This window comes from Athene noctua, chromosome 13 (genome assembly GCF_965140245.1).
Source record: "Athene noctua chromosome 13, bAthNoc1.hap1.1, whole genome shotgun sequence".
NCBI classification, from domain to species: Eukaryota; Metazoa; Chordata; class Aves; order Strigiformes; family Strigidae; genus Athene; species Athene noctua.
Window position 1 is genome coordinate 2,733,483 of NC_134049.1, and position 14,325 is coordinate 2,747,807.

General features: G+C 38.2%; 1 protein-coding gene across 3 annotated transcripts in view; it reads right to left on the reverse strand.

The window, feature by feature from the left end:
• Positions 1–203: 203 nt before the first annotated feature.
• The window catches only part of MAPK6 (mitogen-activated protein kinase 6), a 30,924-nt gene continuing 16,802 nt past the window's right edge, over positions 204–14,325 (reverse strand). For all 3 annotated transcript variants that reach the window (XM_074916777.1, XM_074916776.1, XM_074916779.1), the window contains exons 2-6: positions 8,193–9,407; positions 7,340–7,484; positions 4,065–4,229; positions 3,222–3,423; positions 204–2,595 (exon numbers count right to left, since the gene is read on the reverse strand). In XM_074916777.1, the coding sequence (XP_074772878.1) occupies positions 1,497–2,595; positions 3,222–3,423; positions 4,065–4,229; positions 7,340–7,484; positions 8,193–8,747 (2,166 nt within the window). In that variant the 5' untranslated portion in view covers positions 8,748–9,407 and the 3' untranslated portion in view covers positions 204–1,496. The remainder of the gene's footprint in view (positions 2,596–3,221; positions 3,424–4,064; positions 4,230–7,339; positions 7,485–8,192; positions 9,408–14,325) is intronic.

Here is a 14,325-nt window from a genome sequence, read left to right on the forward strand (position 1 = left end):
CTTCCAGGGCGCTGCATCCCCAGCAGAGCGCTGCATCCCCAGCAGCAGCACTTCTAGGGTAGATGGCAAGAAAATTCCTCATTCTTCCTCGAGCACCTTGTACGAGGAGTGCAGGCAGGCCGGCCCGCCTCCGCAGTACAGCCAAGCTGCATTACAGCAGCAGCTCTTCATCTCTCGTTGCACAAAGCATCAAAAAAACCAAGTCGTTTTTGCTGGCCATGTTTTTATTTGTTTTTCGTTTTAAACAGGGGAGCCAATGATACATCCAGTATTTCAAAAAATCAGAAGGTAAAACAAATTTTCAGAAGACCGAGATGCTACATGCTATATTTAACCTAATTTTATTCATGCTTGCTTTTGAGGGGGGGTTGGGAATGGGACAGGAATCATTCAGTAAAAACATACAGTAAAAACAAAATGTCTCACCATATAGAACTTTAACCTACAGTAATGTTGTACCTTAATTACTTCCATGCACACAACTAACATTACAAAATTTTTAAAAAAATGAACACAATTAAGACTTCTAGGAGCATTTGATAATAAAGCAATTCCTAATTTCTTTTGTAGAGATCAAGCACCTCCAATTACAAATTCCTATACACAGTGAGTGCTTTACTTGAAATGAAAACTAAAAAATAAAAAGTGTATTGGATAGCCTCAGAATAAGCCGATGTTAATATATATCCAGCTATGTAGGCAATAAAACCATAGTGCTAAACAAAAACTTTTATCTGAAAAAGTAACTCAAAAATTAAGTTGACTTTCTATAATTACAGAAATATACTTATTTGCTAAAATAAATAAAAGTGCTGCATATTAACACTTCACTATAAAGAATGCATACCAGAACATTTATAAATATTGAATGATTTTCAATAATAGCTACTACAATAATGCTGGCTAAATAGAAGTGCATAATGAGAAGCACTATGGGTGGTTAATGTTTTTGCCACATACTGCTGTTACCTTGAGGTAGATAACACATGCGTACCAAATTCTGCATTCATTTCAGTTGCTGCTGGTATCATGTGTCTAAGAAATGTGTACAGTATGAAAAACTCTAAAATACGCATGAATGAAATAAAATGTTTTGGGAAAAATAGATATTTTCATGCAATTATGTACAGTCTCACTGTGTACATTTCAAGGCAAGGTTCTTTTTCTGCAAAACATGGACACTGTTTTACTGAGAGAATGTTTTTTTGTTTTTTTGTTTTTTTTACTTGGTTTAGTGCATTTTTTTGTTACCTCCTGCATTTTGCATTATTTTGCTCTATTCTTTAATCTTGTGTGCAAACGACATGCCAGTTTAAAAACAAAACTAACTCATGTATAGAAAGTAATTCTGGATTGTAAAAACAATGGTAAACAGAAAACTAATGAAATCCATACCAAAATTACACCATCTGATTCAAGTAAAAAAATTACTTACACTAGTAATAAAAAAAGACAAACACATCTCATGAATATAAAAGAAATGTCTGCTGAGTGTTTTAATTTAGATGTTTCAGAATGCTGCTGTATGTTTTGTGGGGAATCTGGGGAGATGATTTCATAGCAGAAGGCGTTAACGTGGCCTGTATTGATTTCAGTGGCGAACCAACGGGGCTGTGAAACTGAGGAATACCTATAGCCTCAAGCTGCTTGTTGAAGAGGAGTTCCCCACTGTTACTGAGAAAGCTCTCTTCTCTTTCCTTCTCCCCAAGCTTCCCCTCTTCTACTGGCTCAGGTTCTAGCATTTCAGCATCTTCTTTCTTACTAAAAAATTTGTCCAAATAACTGGTGTAAGTATTTTCTTTTTCAACTTGTTCATCTTTCCTTACTTCGCAACAAAACTGGTCTATGAGGAAGCACTCCTCCCCGCTACTTACAAACTGACTGTCCCAAGAAGTTTGGTACAGAGCTTCTAACTGTGCCAAATTAGCCATTCCTTTCTCCTGCTTCTCTCTGCTTACTGACTTTGATATTAATCCTTTCAACTCCATTTGAGACACCGAGCTATTCAAGTCATTTAATTTATCAACATCAGTAGACTCGTGTTGTAAACTAAGCTGAATGGTTTCTGCTATAAATGAATCAAAGTCAAATCCTTGATTCTTCTCCCTTTCTTTTTCAACAAGTTGCTGTGATGCTTCCTCAAGTGCTATCTGAGCTTTCACCAACCCATTCTTTTCACATTTAGACTTGCCTTTCTTATCAGACTTTTCTTTGCTCTGTTCCTTCCAGTTTGAAAGATCTATAATAAGCTTGGGCTCATAGTAATGGTTAACTTCACTGTCTCGCCAAACTAAATTATCTAGGTATGAAGATGACCTCATTTTGTAATTGCAAGTGTGACTACATTCCAGATCACAATACTTGTTTTCATGGTGATCTGAATACTGCCAGCATGGCTCAGTAGAGAAGTGGGTGTCAAAGGCAGGATCCTCCAGATACTTTTCACGATCTCCATCCAAATATTTGCGAGGATCTACTTGCACTTCTTCCTCATCAGTAACATCAGAAAGAGCCCTTGGATCACGCTGAACTTCATCAGCTTCATAGTTATTATGAATAGGCCAGTCATGGTCTGAAAACTGACTTTCATGGTATCTGTAAAACAATTTCCTAAGCGTTAGCAGCTAAAAACAGTCTTCTAGCTCCCGAGACAGTTAAGTTTAGAAATTCCCTTACAGAATAATGACAATTCACAGATAAAATTTTTTCCTCAATCCAACTGAGTACTGCTTCCAGGTTTTTAATTTAATCCGGCATAAAGCAATCCTCATATGCACATCTGAAAGATTTAAGTCCAGAATTATGTACAATAGCTCACTCCATGTACAGAGCTCTTCCTTAAAGCGTGTTTAATCGACTTTAAATAACTACTGTTGATCTCTTTACTATTATATACACTAAGCATTGGACAAGACAATCATATTTAAAACTCTTTTCATTTAAAGTTTATTTTTTAGAGAATTTTTTTTTTTTTTTAAAAAGTAATGGAGGGAGAAATTTTAGGTTCTAGAATCTTGAGTGCACCTCAGGAATGCATCAGCATATCCAAGTCAGTCTAATGAATTATAAATCCAAAGATAATACACTGCCTATAAGGGAAAAGTTTATCCTCAGGTCAACTTAAGAAGAAACAGAAAAGGAAATGATGCCCACGAAGCAACTTTACTTCAAGCACACAACCATTCAGTTATTTCACATGCCACAGTAAGTGATAAATTTACCTTTCCCAATTATAAATATGGCTGTGACTTTCATCCATCAGCAGAATATCATCAACCTCATCTTCAATGTGAAAAGGATGACTGGAAATAGGCTCATCCGTTGGGAAGGAATAAATGCTCATATAAGGATGGGACAAAGCTTCTTCTGCTGTCAATCGATCCATGGGACTAAACGTCAAAATTTGCTCCAGAAAGTCCAGTGCTGTGAAGAAAAAGTTATCATTAAACAGGAGAAAAATTACATTTCAGACGTCTAGAATTTAAGATTAAGGTGCAGCGCTTTGCTCTAGAGGTATGCATTTTCTTCAAAGTAGCTACCTGTGAGGCATCAGCTAATACTGCCAAACATGTATTCTGTAGCCACAGGAAAGCTAGAAGAGGAGAGGTCCAATCTAAGATCAACAATAATTTAACACAGAGAAGAAAAAAACCACTAAGAGACAGAATGCTTCGAGCTGAATCAGTATCCACTAACAGCTATCAGGAAACACTGCTGTCGGTTTGGCTGGGGGACTTTATTTTTTAAAACCATTTGAAAGCCAACTGTTTGACACCGACTCCATCCCAATGTTCCCTTATATTTAGAAAAGGCCAATGTCTCAAAACAGAGCAATTTCAGCGCAAACAGGTCCAGCAGAGATTCACAATTCTACTCCAAAGATGACCAAGTAGCTGTTGTGTAAGGAATGGTTTTTTTAATTACAGCAGAAGACAATCCTTCTTCAGAGAACACTTTCTTTTAACTGAAACTTGCTTTTAGCAATCACACATACACACTGTGAAATTGTCGGCTATTTTGTGATTTTTGAAATACCGGATGTGTTTTTTTTCTGAACTACTTACCTTCAGGACTGATGCCTGGAAGCAACTGAGTTAAAGGTTTGTGTGGCTCAGTCATATCATTTCTAATGTAAACTGGAATTACATTGAGAAGCTCCTGACGGTCCTCCTCATGTACAACAGGAATTGATTCTAGAATCAACTGCATCTGTTCAAGTTCATGCGCACCTAAGCACCAAGAGAAAACACAAGCTGCTATTTCAACTTCAAGCGCTTCTGATCCCAGTATATGAAAGGCATGTCAAAATTTTGTGCTCTAAGCAGCTATTTTCTGTAGAAGGCTATTATCTCCTACAGAGTAAAGGCTGAAGTTCTAAATTTGAATGATAATAAATCTGAAGAGCTCTCAAAAATGCTGTAGTGTTTGAAGAATTACAGAGCTGCTACACGCAGATAAAGCGACCTAACCTTAAGCTTCTGCAAGGATGTTTTCACTGTGGATGAGGTACTCTACAGCAACACCCTATCTTTTTGTTATATGCTAGATACGGCAATTCTCCCCTTTCAACTGATCCACTTAATTCAATATTTGACGTCACTTTGAATTTTATGTCCCTTATTAATATAAACAGTAGTGGTTTAGCTTAGCAAGAGATCTTACAGGCCATGACCATTTGTATTAATATTCTACTCTGAAATCCTGTATTACTGTCAGGTGCAAGACAAAAATCACCCGCCAGTTCAAGCAGTATAATCTTGGTTTGGTTTTTTTTAAAAAGAGTACTGTATTATGATTGAAATTATAATGCACTTTTAACACTATCTGACTTTTCCCTGGGTAAGAAATATAAGGCGCTACATAGCAGGTTTTGAAGAACGAACAGCATCTATATTCAGTACCTGTATAGCTGGAGTACCCAGAAATACAGCTTGCCTACCTCAATTTATTGTTCAGCTCCAAGAAGCATGCAGCACCCTAGAGATTCAACTAGCAGATTAAACTCTATAGGATTATTTGCATGGCAGTGTTACCCTGCTTCACAAGCAGCTCTGGGCAACCATCAGCGATACTGATACATGCAACATTAAATACAAGAATAAATGGGGCCAGAATGAGATTGTACTATCTCAAAATCTATGTGCTATCAGCTCACTTCAGCAGTTTGCATGGCAGTCTGCACTGGACATCCTACAACACATCTGCCACGTGACTTAAAGAAAAGCTGAGGCAAAGTCACAAAAAAATCTGACTAAGAGCTAGGTTCCCCAAGCGTTGCCTTGGACTGAAAAAGCTGTTTTGCCTTCCTACTTCAGACTACTACAAATTACTTACTATAATCTATCAGATGTTAAACTGTCTGTAATTTGCTGAAAAACTGTTTCTACTGTATCATTATTTCCATCCTAAAAATTAATCAGCTTGCTTTCCACTGTAAGCGAAACGTGTGTTTTAAAATATTCATTTAGAAGAAAGAATCAGAGAAGTTCTTTTGAACCGCTACTGAACTTGTCTGCCTCAACTTCCCTCCCTCACCCCAGGTATTCTGCAGTTTTAATCTGCATTCTTCCTTCCCATTCCTGCCAGCTTTTCAGACAGCAGGATTCCTAAGAGATGGCTCAGAAGTAGACAGAAAGTTGCAAATTAACCACATCAAGCCCTCCAAACAATTTTGCAAAAGAATTTTACTCAGAGTCTCAGGACAGGCTGATGTATCTCCAACCATCTTCCCCTTCCAAATGCATGACAAGAAGTCCAATCTCCTTTAGAGTAGAAAACTGTGGCAGTGCTAAATCGTCAGAGGGACACATCCATACCTAAAAATATTTTCTAGGTATCTACACAATGCAATTAGGGCATATGAATGAGCCTACAAACTTAGGATTTCAGTTACTGAGTTTAAAAAAAAAAAAAAGAATTCTAACTCACTGCACAGCTATTAGACCAATAAAAACTTTTGGCAAATACCAATGCTACTCAAAAAACCCCAAGCAGTTGCAATCAATTTATGCTGAATGCTGCAGTCTGCAGACTTTCTCCCACTATTTTCACTGTTTCCCAGTAGAAGTGCTTGAAGCAATGGAAACCTAATAAATCTCTTATCAGCCAAGCATTTAATACACACTGGGGACATTATTCCAATAGTTAGTATCTCAAAGAGTTGGCAACTCACTAGAAGTTAAGAAAAGCCTCTTTGCATATTAATGATTTCTACAAAATAATGATTTCAAGGTGACAGTACTCTATTAATAGCACTTAATGGGAAAAAGCTCTCAGTTTCATTACCTTGATGTACAATGCTAAGAATTACTGCAGAAGTGGGCTTTCAGTCCACATGTATTTAAAGTAATGTGAATGTTGACATGCAAGCTCGGTTCTTTGAGGTTTTATTGGTATTACTCCGGTAATTTACACCAACAGAGGCAAATCCAAGAGCAAGCTTGAATGAGACAACTTCTGCCGAGACCCCGGGGTGCACACAAAATAAGCATTTCAGGGGTTTACTCTAGACTAGCTCATCTACTCCCGTGGACTGAATGCCTATCAGCAGGTGGAGCACATTGGGTGATCTCCTACAGTGCAAATGGCAGTTTCATTTTATCTAAAAAGACATCTAAAAGTCCGTGCACTGAGCAGTGGTACAGGATGGCCATCAAGAGATTTGCTTCAAAAATTTGCTCCTGATCCTAACCAAAGCACTAATGTAGATGCACCCAATGAGACCAGAGCATTGTGTCCTACCTTACCAGAAACCTCTGGAGGTTACACATTTCCTTGGTATGCCACGCTAAATTTTAAGAGTCCTCCCTATACCACTGAAACAAAGTTCAGGTCAAAACACCCTGTAGATGACACAAAAAAAAAAAAAAAAAGGGAATGGGGAAAAAAAAGGGCTACGCTTTCATAATTTAAAACATAAATGAGAAGTGATTAGGTTGACTATATTAAAAAAATATATATGAATATGATACTCGGGGCATTTATAATTCTCAAATACTCCCTGGAGACATCGATTCACTAAAATACATGTATTTAGAACACTTCTTAGGCATCTAAGAAATTTAGCTTAAGCTAATTACAAACAGATTTACCATATATGAGTACTAAAGGGTGATATTTATCTAAATACACACCAGCATGGGTAACAAAAATTGAAACGTCATCTGTTTTACAAATACACTGATTTATAGTTTGCTTATATAATTGCATAATAATATAGCAAATCCTGGTAGTCAATGACTATTGATACTAGCCATGAGAATCAATCTTTCTTTAGGAAGATAATTAAGCTGTATCAGGAATACACACACACACACGCATATATTTTTATTCTACCCACCTGCAAAGAGGGTTTTCCCAGTCAGCATTTCAGCAAAGATGCAACCTGCAGCCCACATGTCAATGGCTTTAGTGTAGTTGTTAGGAGAAAGCAAAAGACGGGGCGATCTGTACCATTTAGTAACCAATCCTTCAGAAAGATGGCCCTAATGAAATTCATTTAAAAAAAAAGAAAAAGAAAAAGAAAAAAGCTTACTTAGATTTTTTAAGAGGTACATTATTTTAATTGTTTCTTATTTTTTAACGCACTACTACAAGATTTTTTGGTCTCAGGGTCCTAGGGTTAGTACCATGTGCCCCCTACTAAGCCTCTCTACCTTTTAAAATGGAACAGCAATATCTTTATGAGTGTACAACAACAATATACAAGTGTGACACTATTTATTAGTCAAATGAGGAACTGCAGCAAAACTTTCTTATTCCCAGATGTCAAATAAATGCAGACATGATAATGAACTCTGTGAAATAATCACTGAAACCAGGAACACATCTAATGCCAGGAAGTAGCTACACTTCCACACTATGAATGCAACACAAACTTATCCAAGGCTTCCATAGTCACACTTCTAAATGTTGGTCTTCATCTTAGGTTCTGTATTCACTGTTCAAAATCTGCTTTTCTGAACATACATCTAGTAAAAAAAGTTTTGGTTTATGCTTGCAGTAGTCCTGAGACAAAACATGTCATCCAGAGATGTGTTTTACTCTATTTGCAAGCATTCCAGCTCTAACACGATCCCTAACACGATCGCCCACCTGCTAACGAGGCCTTCCTCTGCAAAAGGGAGAAAGATGTTATCTTACAGAGGCATGGTTGTCAGTGTATCGCTTAAATATTCCCACTCTTCACCTACCTTGTGGGAATAATGAGGATCCATGATTCGTGCAAGACCAAAGTCACCAATCTTCAGCACCAAGTCTTCAGTATTAATGAAAAGATTAGCTGGTTTGAGATCTCTATGCAGAACATTTGCAGAGTGAATATACTTGAGGCCACGTAGCAGCTGGTACATGAAAAGTCTGGCATGATCTTCCAGTAAAGGGCCTTGCTCTAGCAGATTAGCCAGATCTGTCTCCATGTATTCCTGGACAATGTAAACACAGTTCAATTCTGTAAGGGAGCCCACATCATCTGTTAACTGGCTTCCACTAGGACCAAGAATTTCAAATACTTTGACAATGTTATCGTGGTCAAGTCTTCTAATAATTTTGATCTCACGTAGAGCATGTTTAACACTCTGGGGATCTGTAAGGACAATCTTCTTGACAGCCACTCTTTTGTCACAGTCATTATCGACAGCAGAAAAAACTAAGCCATTTCCACCACAGCCCAGTGGTTTTAAGTCCATATACCGAGAGCCCAGATCAAAACCATGAATGTTCATGAGACTTTCAAATTTTTCTGCCATTTTAAAATTCTTTACGTTTCTTTTTTCTCAAACTACTAAGCTTCTGTAAACAAGCAGAGACACTTCCACTGGTAACTGAAGGAAAGGTCTTACAGAAAGGGAGAAGAAACACTTGGCTTTGACTGCAAGATGGTTTCTTGACACTCTCATTTCATTATGAGCCAGCCAGGCCTGTTGTGTCCCCTTGAATTTAGAGCCCGTAAGCTCTAGAAATCAAACCGAGCATAAGATAGAAAGATTGCAGCATTCATAGTTCAAGAAAGGTGCAGCATTTCTGCAGACATTAAAGAAAATACTCACAAGGAACTCAAACGGAATGAAATGACATACTATGCACTCAGCTCTACTGTGCTAAACTGGTTAACATTTAACAAAAATGTGAATAAATATGCACATAATAGGCTTCTATTAACATCCTCCTCCTCACAGTGCAGATACATTCAGTGTTGGACTGGTCCTGAGCAGCGTCATTCTATGGTGCTGGTAAGCACTATTTTTTTTTTTTCCTTCTTCCTCCTTTTTCTCTCCTTTGTTTACAGTCTAGTTAAACGTGAAACTGGCAGCTCTTGATTTACAAAAGATGCCTTCTGTTAATGATCAGGTGGCTCCAGCTCACCACAATCACAATCAAAGCTACCATCCATTTTACTCCGTGACAACCTGAAAGGGAAAGAAAAATACATCAGTACTGCGGCACATACAGAAGTCTTCCTCCATCCCCAACTCCTCAAGTTGTCCTAAATATACAACTTATTTAGTGTCCAGTTACAAAATAAGAAACCATCATAAAAGCCAAACAGAAATGACATATACTTTTCTACTTGTGAAGGAAAACTGACAATAATCACCAACCATCATTTCTAAACATATATTGTGAAAATTTTAGATATAACCTATCGAGAATATAAGGCACACAATAAAAAAATCCTACTGAATCTTAATAAAGAAGGGAGTATCACAGAAAACTTGGTAATTCTCCAATACAAGTCTCCAAAAACAATAATATCCTGCACCTCAGTCACTAAATTTTGGAGTAACTCTTTCCACTAAGCTTTTACTCAAAGACAAAATTAGAGTTTTAAGTATTTCACCATAATAAGCGATAACTGGGTACCGTTCACACGAAAAGGGTAAGGTTTGTGTGCTCCTGGTATTTATTTGCTTTCCAGAACAGACAGCACACTTCCAATGCCACTTATAAAGCTCAAATCCTTGTGATATAGCATGAAGTCTACTAACGCCTCAAATCATTATTTTGCCTCTACAGATACATCATTACAGGAATTATAGAGCTAATTCTTATACATTAGACAACTATTATTACTTTATCAATTACTTCTACACTTATCCAACCTAGATTACAGAGCAAATCTAACAGCGAGTGCCTTTTACACAGTAACTGTTATATTCTATAACTATTTTCCCCAACATATGGGCACTTTCAGACATCATGTAGTTTTTAACAGTCTAATGAGTGCAACTACTATTTATGAAAACAAAGGCGGTAATTTTTTCAGTAAGTTTCCCCGTACTCAGCAGCGGAACACAGACCACATGTTGCATTTTTGCACAACATCCTCTTTTCTTTTAAAAGCTCAAAGATACCATAAAGAGAAGAGTCAAAGGTGTACCTCATACAGTGTGGTAAGGTTTGGGCAATTCCATTACAACTCACTTCTACGTTCTTCCTCAACAACTATAGGTCACATCAAACCACTATATGTCTTCTCTTCGATCTTAGATTAACACATTTCAGCTCTTCATCCAGCTCTCTAAAAAAAATGTGAAGTTCTCCAAACTATCCCAACACTAGAATTAATTGTACTAGCGTTTTCCCTTAAAACTGTGCTAGCACTTCAGTGGGACAACTGGGACCAAACAAGTCTCCCCACTCCTAAGAGGGCAGCAAGAGCAGCTGACAAAATATTAACATATTCTAAATAATGGCCTCAATTCACTAAAGTAAATCAGAATTGCATGCATGAAAAAAAAAAAAAGGCACAGTGGCAAACAGAAACAAGACTGTTTTGGCACATTTAAATCTTACCATTCCTTAGGCTCAAGACTGACTGCCACCAAGACACACAGCCCCAGTGCCCTGGCTCCCTCCCTCCTGCCACACACCACCTGCCTCCAGTTATCTGTACTGCCACATGACAAACACAGGAAAGGAGGAGACACATGCTATCCTCCTCTGCTGGGTTTTTCTTTTGAAATAAAGATCACCAAATGTAGGATTTCTAAACTGAAAGGCGTTGAGCTGCCCTCCATGTGTAGTACCCTGCCAGAAGGGTGATCTTCAGAGCTTTCTTCACTCAGCATGTGTAACTATTGCCTCGAGATGCCTTTCTTTGCGTACTGCCAAGAGTCCTAATTTTAGAGTGTTTTGTAAGAGTTATCATAACCTTAATACAAACATAATGAGGTTAACACTGTTAGTTTTCCCAAAACGATCCTGAATTTGTATCAGTATTAAGACATCAGTGTGAGGACCCTTCTTATAATACCCATTAATTTGCCTAAAGAACAAATATAAAATTTATCCTAGAGTTAATTAGGATAGCATCAGTGACTATTCAACTTTGTTCACAATTATAAAAACCAGAAGCCTAGCCTCTTGATTTTTAATTTTTTTTTTTTAAAACCTAAAAATATTTTCTCATTCACAGGCAACGCTTTCAGGCTCACTCTTCCCGAGCTGCTGCCTGTAAAAAAGTTTACATCACCTCAGACCATTTTCCTTTCATTCCCCAAGAAACTGTTACAGAAATTAATTTTTGTAGCTTATACTAACACTTTAAATTTGATGTTAACTCAAGGTCCAAGGCCTCTGTTCAAATACCCTGCAATAAGCTGTAGTTTAGATCCCTGGGACCATCTAAACCCAGTTGTATTCTTCCCCATAATTAGACTTATTGTTTCACATTGCTGATGTCTTCAACATGCAGCCATACCGAATCGGTTTGCACCAGCTGGGTGACACATCTGGAACCTCTCTTTTAGCTAGTTCCATTAAACAGCACAGGAAGAGATACAAAGCCATGCCCATCAGTAGCGAGGAGTAAGATCTGCTCATCTCTTCACCCTAACTGCCACAACTAAATGAAGGTAGCAGCAGAACTACAACGTGAAAGCAGTAATGACACTACTGCTTCAAGGAGAAAGGGAATTACGACCCACTTGCTACTGAAGTAGGAGCCCTAAAATTTTCATTCTGTTATCTCTGAAATTACGAGGTTTTAATCGTCAGCTTATACTCTATCCTTCCACTAGGTGACCACTAATTACAATGTTTTCAGAAGGTATGTAATGATTTTCAGAATCAGAGCGATTCGGCTAAGGAAACAAATGCTGATAACATAAGCAACCCATTACAGCCTTCGATTTGACCTGATCCTGCTACAAACTCCTGTGTAACTGTGAGCAAATGACTTAATCCCAAACCCACAAAAAGCAGGTCCCGGCTATCATTCAAAGCAGGATCTAGTCCTAGGAAGCTGACCAGACAGATCAGTAGCCTATCTACCAAACAGATACAGTCCCTCACATGAGTATGGTGAGCACGATTAGAGATTGTCCTAGCACAAATGCCCCGTTATTAAAACAAATTAAGAATCACTAATTGAGAGTGATCTTTTGTTTACTGCCACTGAAAATTCTGCTGTGGAAATACAACGGATGACAACGCTGTAGCAGGTTCATATATCCTTGCCTAGACAAAAAGAAATGCTTCTAAAACAACCCCACACATTAACTATACTTCACATTAAAGACATACTTCTTTCACTACGCCAGTTCCATCTCCCACCTCGCGCAGCCCTTTGCTCACACGCTACAGCCCCTTCGCTGGCACCGCTCGGGAGCTGGCCCCTCTGTCCGGAGCGCAGCTCCCCGAGCATCGCTCACGCCACGGAAGCAGCTGAACTAGTTTCCCTATCCACGAGTTAATAGCAAACAGACATTTAAGACAAACAGTCCTGTGGACCAGAAGCAGATAGGAAGGATGAAAAATAAAAAGTTAACCCTAAACTTTCTTTCACTCTAAGGTAATATTTACTAGAAGGTAATCAACTAGAAGTAGTCAAGGCTTTTCTCAAGCCAAAATGAGCTCAAAGTAACCAATTTTCTTCTTTGCATTTTATAGTCTTTTAAACGTTGATAAATAATGAGGTGGAATTTTTAAACACTAATACTTACAACGAGTGATACCAACATCCCTAAAGCTTGTATGTGTTCAGCTTCAATGAAAGTCATAACCATCAGTCCAACAGTCTTAAAAATACACACTAAATAAACAAAACCGACAAATTCCTCTTCGGTTGTGTGACATGCTCTAACTACTTGAAACACAACGGACTATAGTATAGAAAACCGGGAGTTTATCACCCCAATTTGTGCCGAATAGGCTATTCACACAGGCACTGATGGTTTCATTTAGGCTAACTGCCACCTTTTCGAGACTACTGGGTTTTTTTAAAACGGTATTTTAATTCCTTCCTCCCACAAAGTTTAAAGAAGGAAACACAAAGATACTAGTTTCTTAAGTGGTTTACAACTATGCTTTTAAAATAGATCAGTTCTTGGGAGAGGGCAGCAGCAGTGACCCACAGAAGGGCTGTCGTCTTTGAAATTATTCCGAGTGCTGGCAGACATCATCACACACGACCAGCTTCCCCTATTATGCAAGCAGCCCCTTCAATTTGTGCTCAACTTCTGCACGTGGATTTATCACAGTTTTCAGGAAACAGGATGTACACTGAAACACAATCAAGTATGAGACATTTACTTTTTCAGAAATACAAATAAGACAGAAAGATACCAGTTAATTTGATTATGTAGACCACATAATGATCAAATCATTACTCATAAGAGAAAGACCAAGAATGACTAATGACATATTATACAACCTGCTAAGTACTATCCCTTTGACTATAAAAATACGGGGCACAGAAGTATTTTTTTTAGATCAGCCACGTTGCAGTCAGTAGGCAGAGTGAGTCATCGTCCAACTCACGAAACTGCCGCTTTTCTAAAGCCTCCTACTTGCTCCCCACACTGTTTAGGGAACTCTGTGCTGGCAGTCAGCAAATGTTACTAGTAGTTTATCAATCTTCTAAAGAATCTGTAAAAGCACACAAAAATCCACTGAGGTTTTCTGTATCATAAATAAAAATGGCTCAGTCCTCCCTTCAGATAATTGAATGAAAACTCAGCACTGAAGCCTAGCACCAGCTAACCACAACCTTCTGCACCTCGGCAGATCCGCTACCCTCTGCAGTTCCACCGAACAGTTAACCAGTCAAGGGTGAATTAAAGCTAACGACCGCACCAGCAAGGTCTGAGCCTGAGCAAGAGGTTGAAATAAAGTTCCCATTTTACCTTTACCGCACACATTTGCTGAACCGATTACCAAACTAAAATCTACCTCTGTTTTAAGCCACCATCTTCTGGAATTTGTAACGCGTTTATAAACACGTCGTGCTATCACAAGGTTATTTTTACATACACGCATACATATATAGATATAAAAATGCTCGTTGGCAGCAGCGCTTTCATCGATGCTTGCACTGGCCGTAGG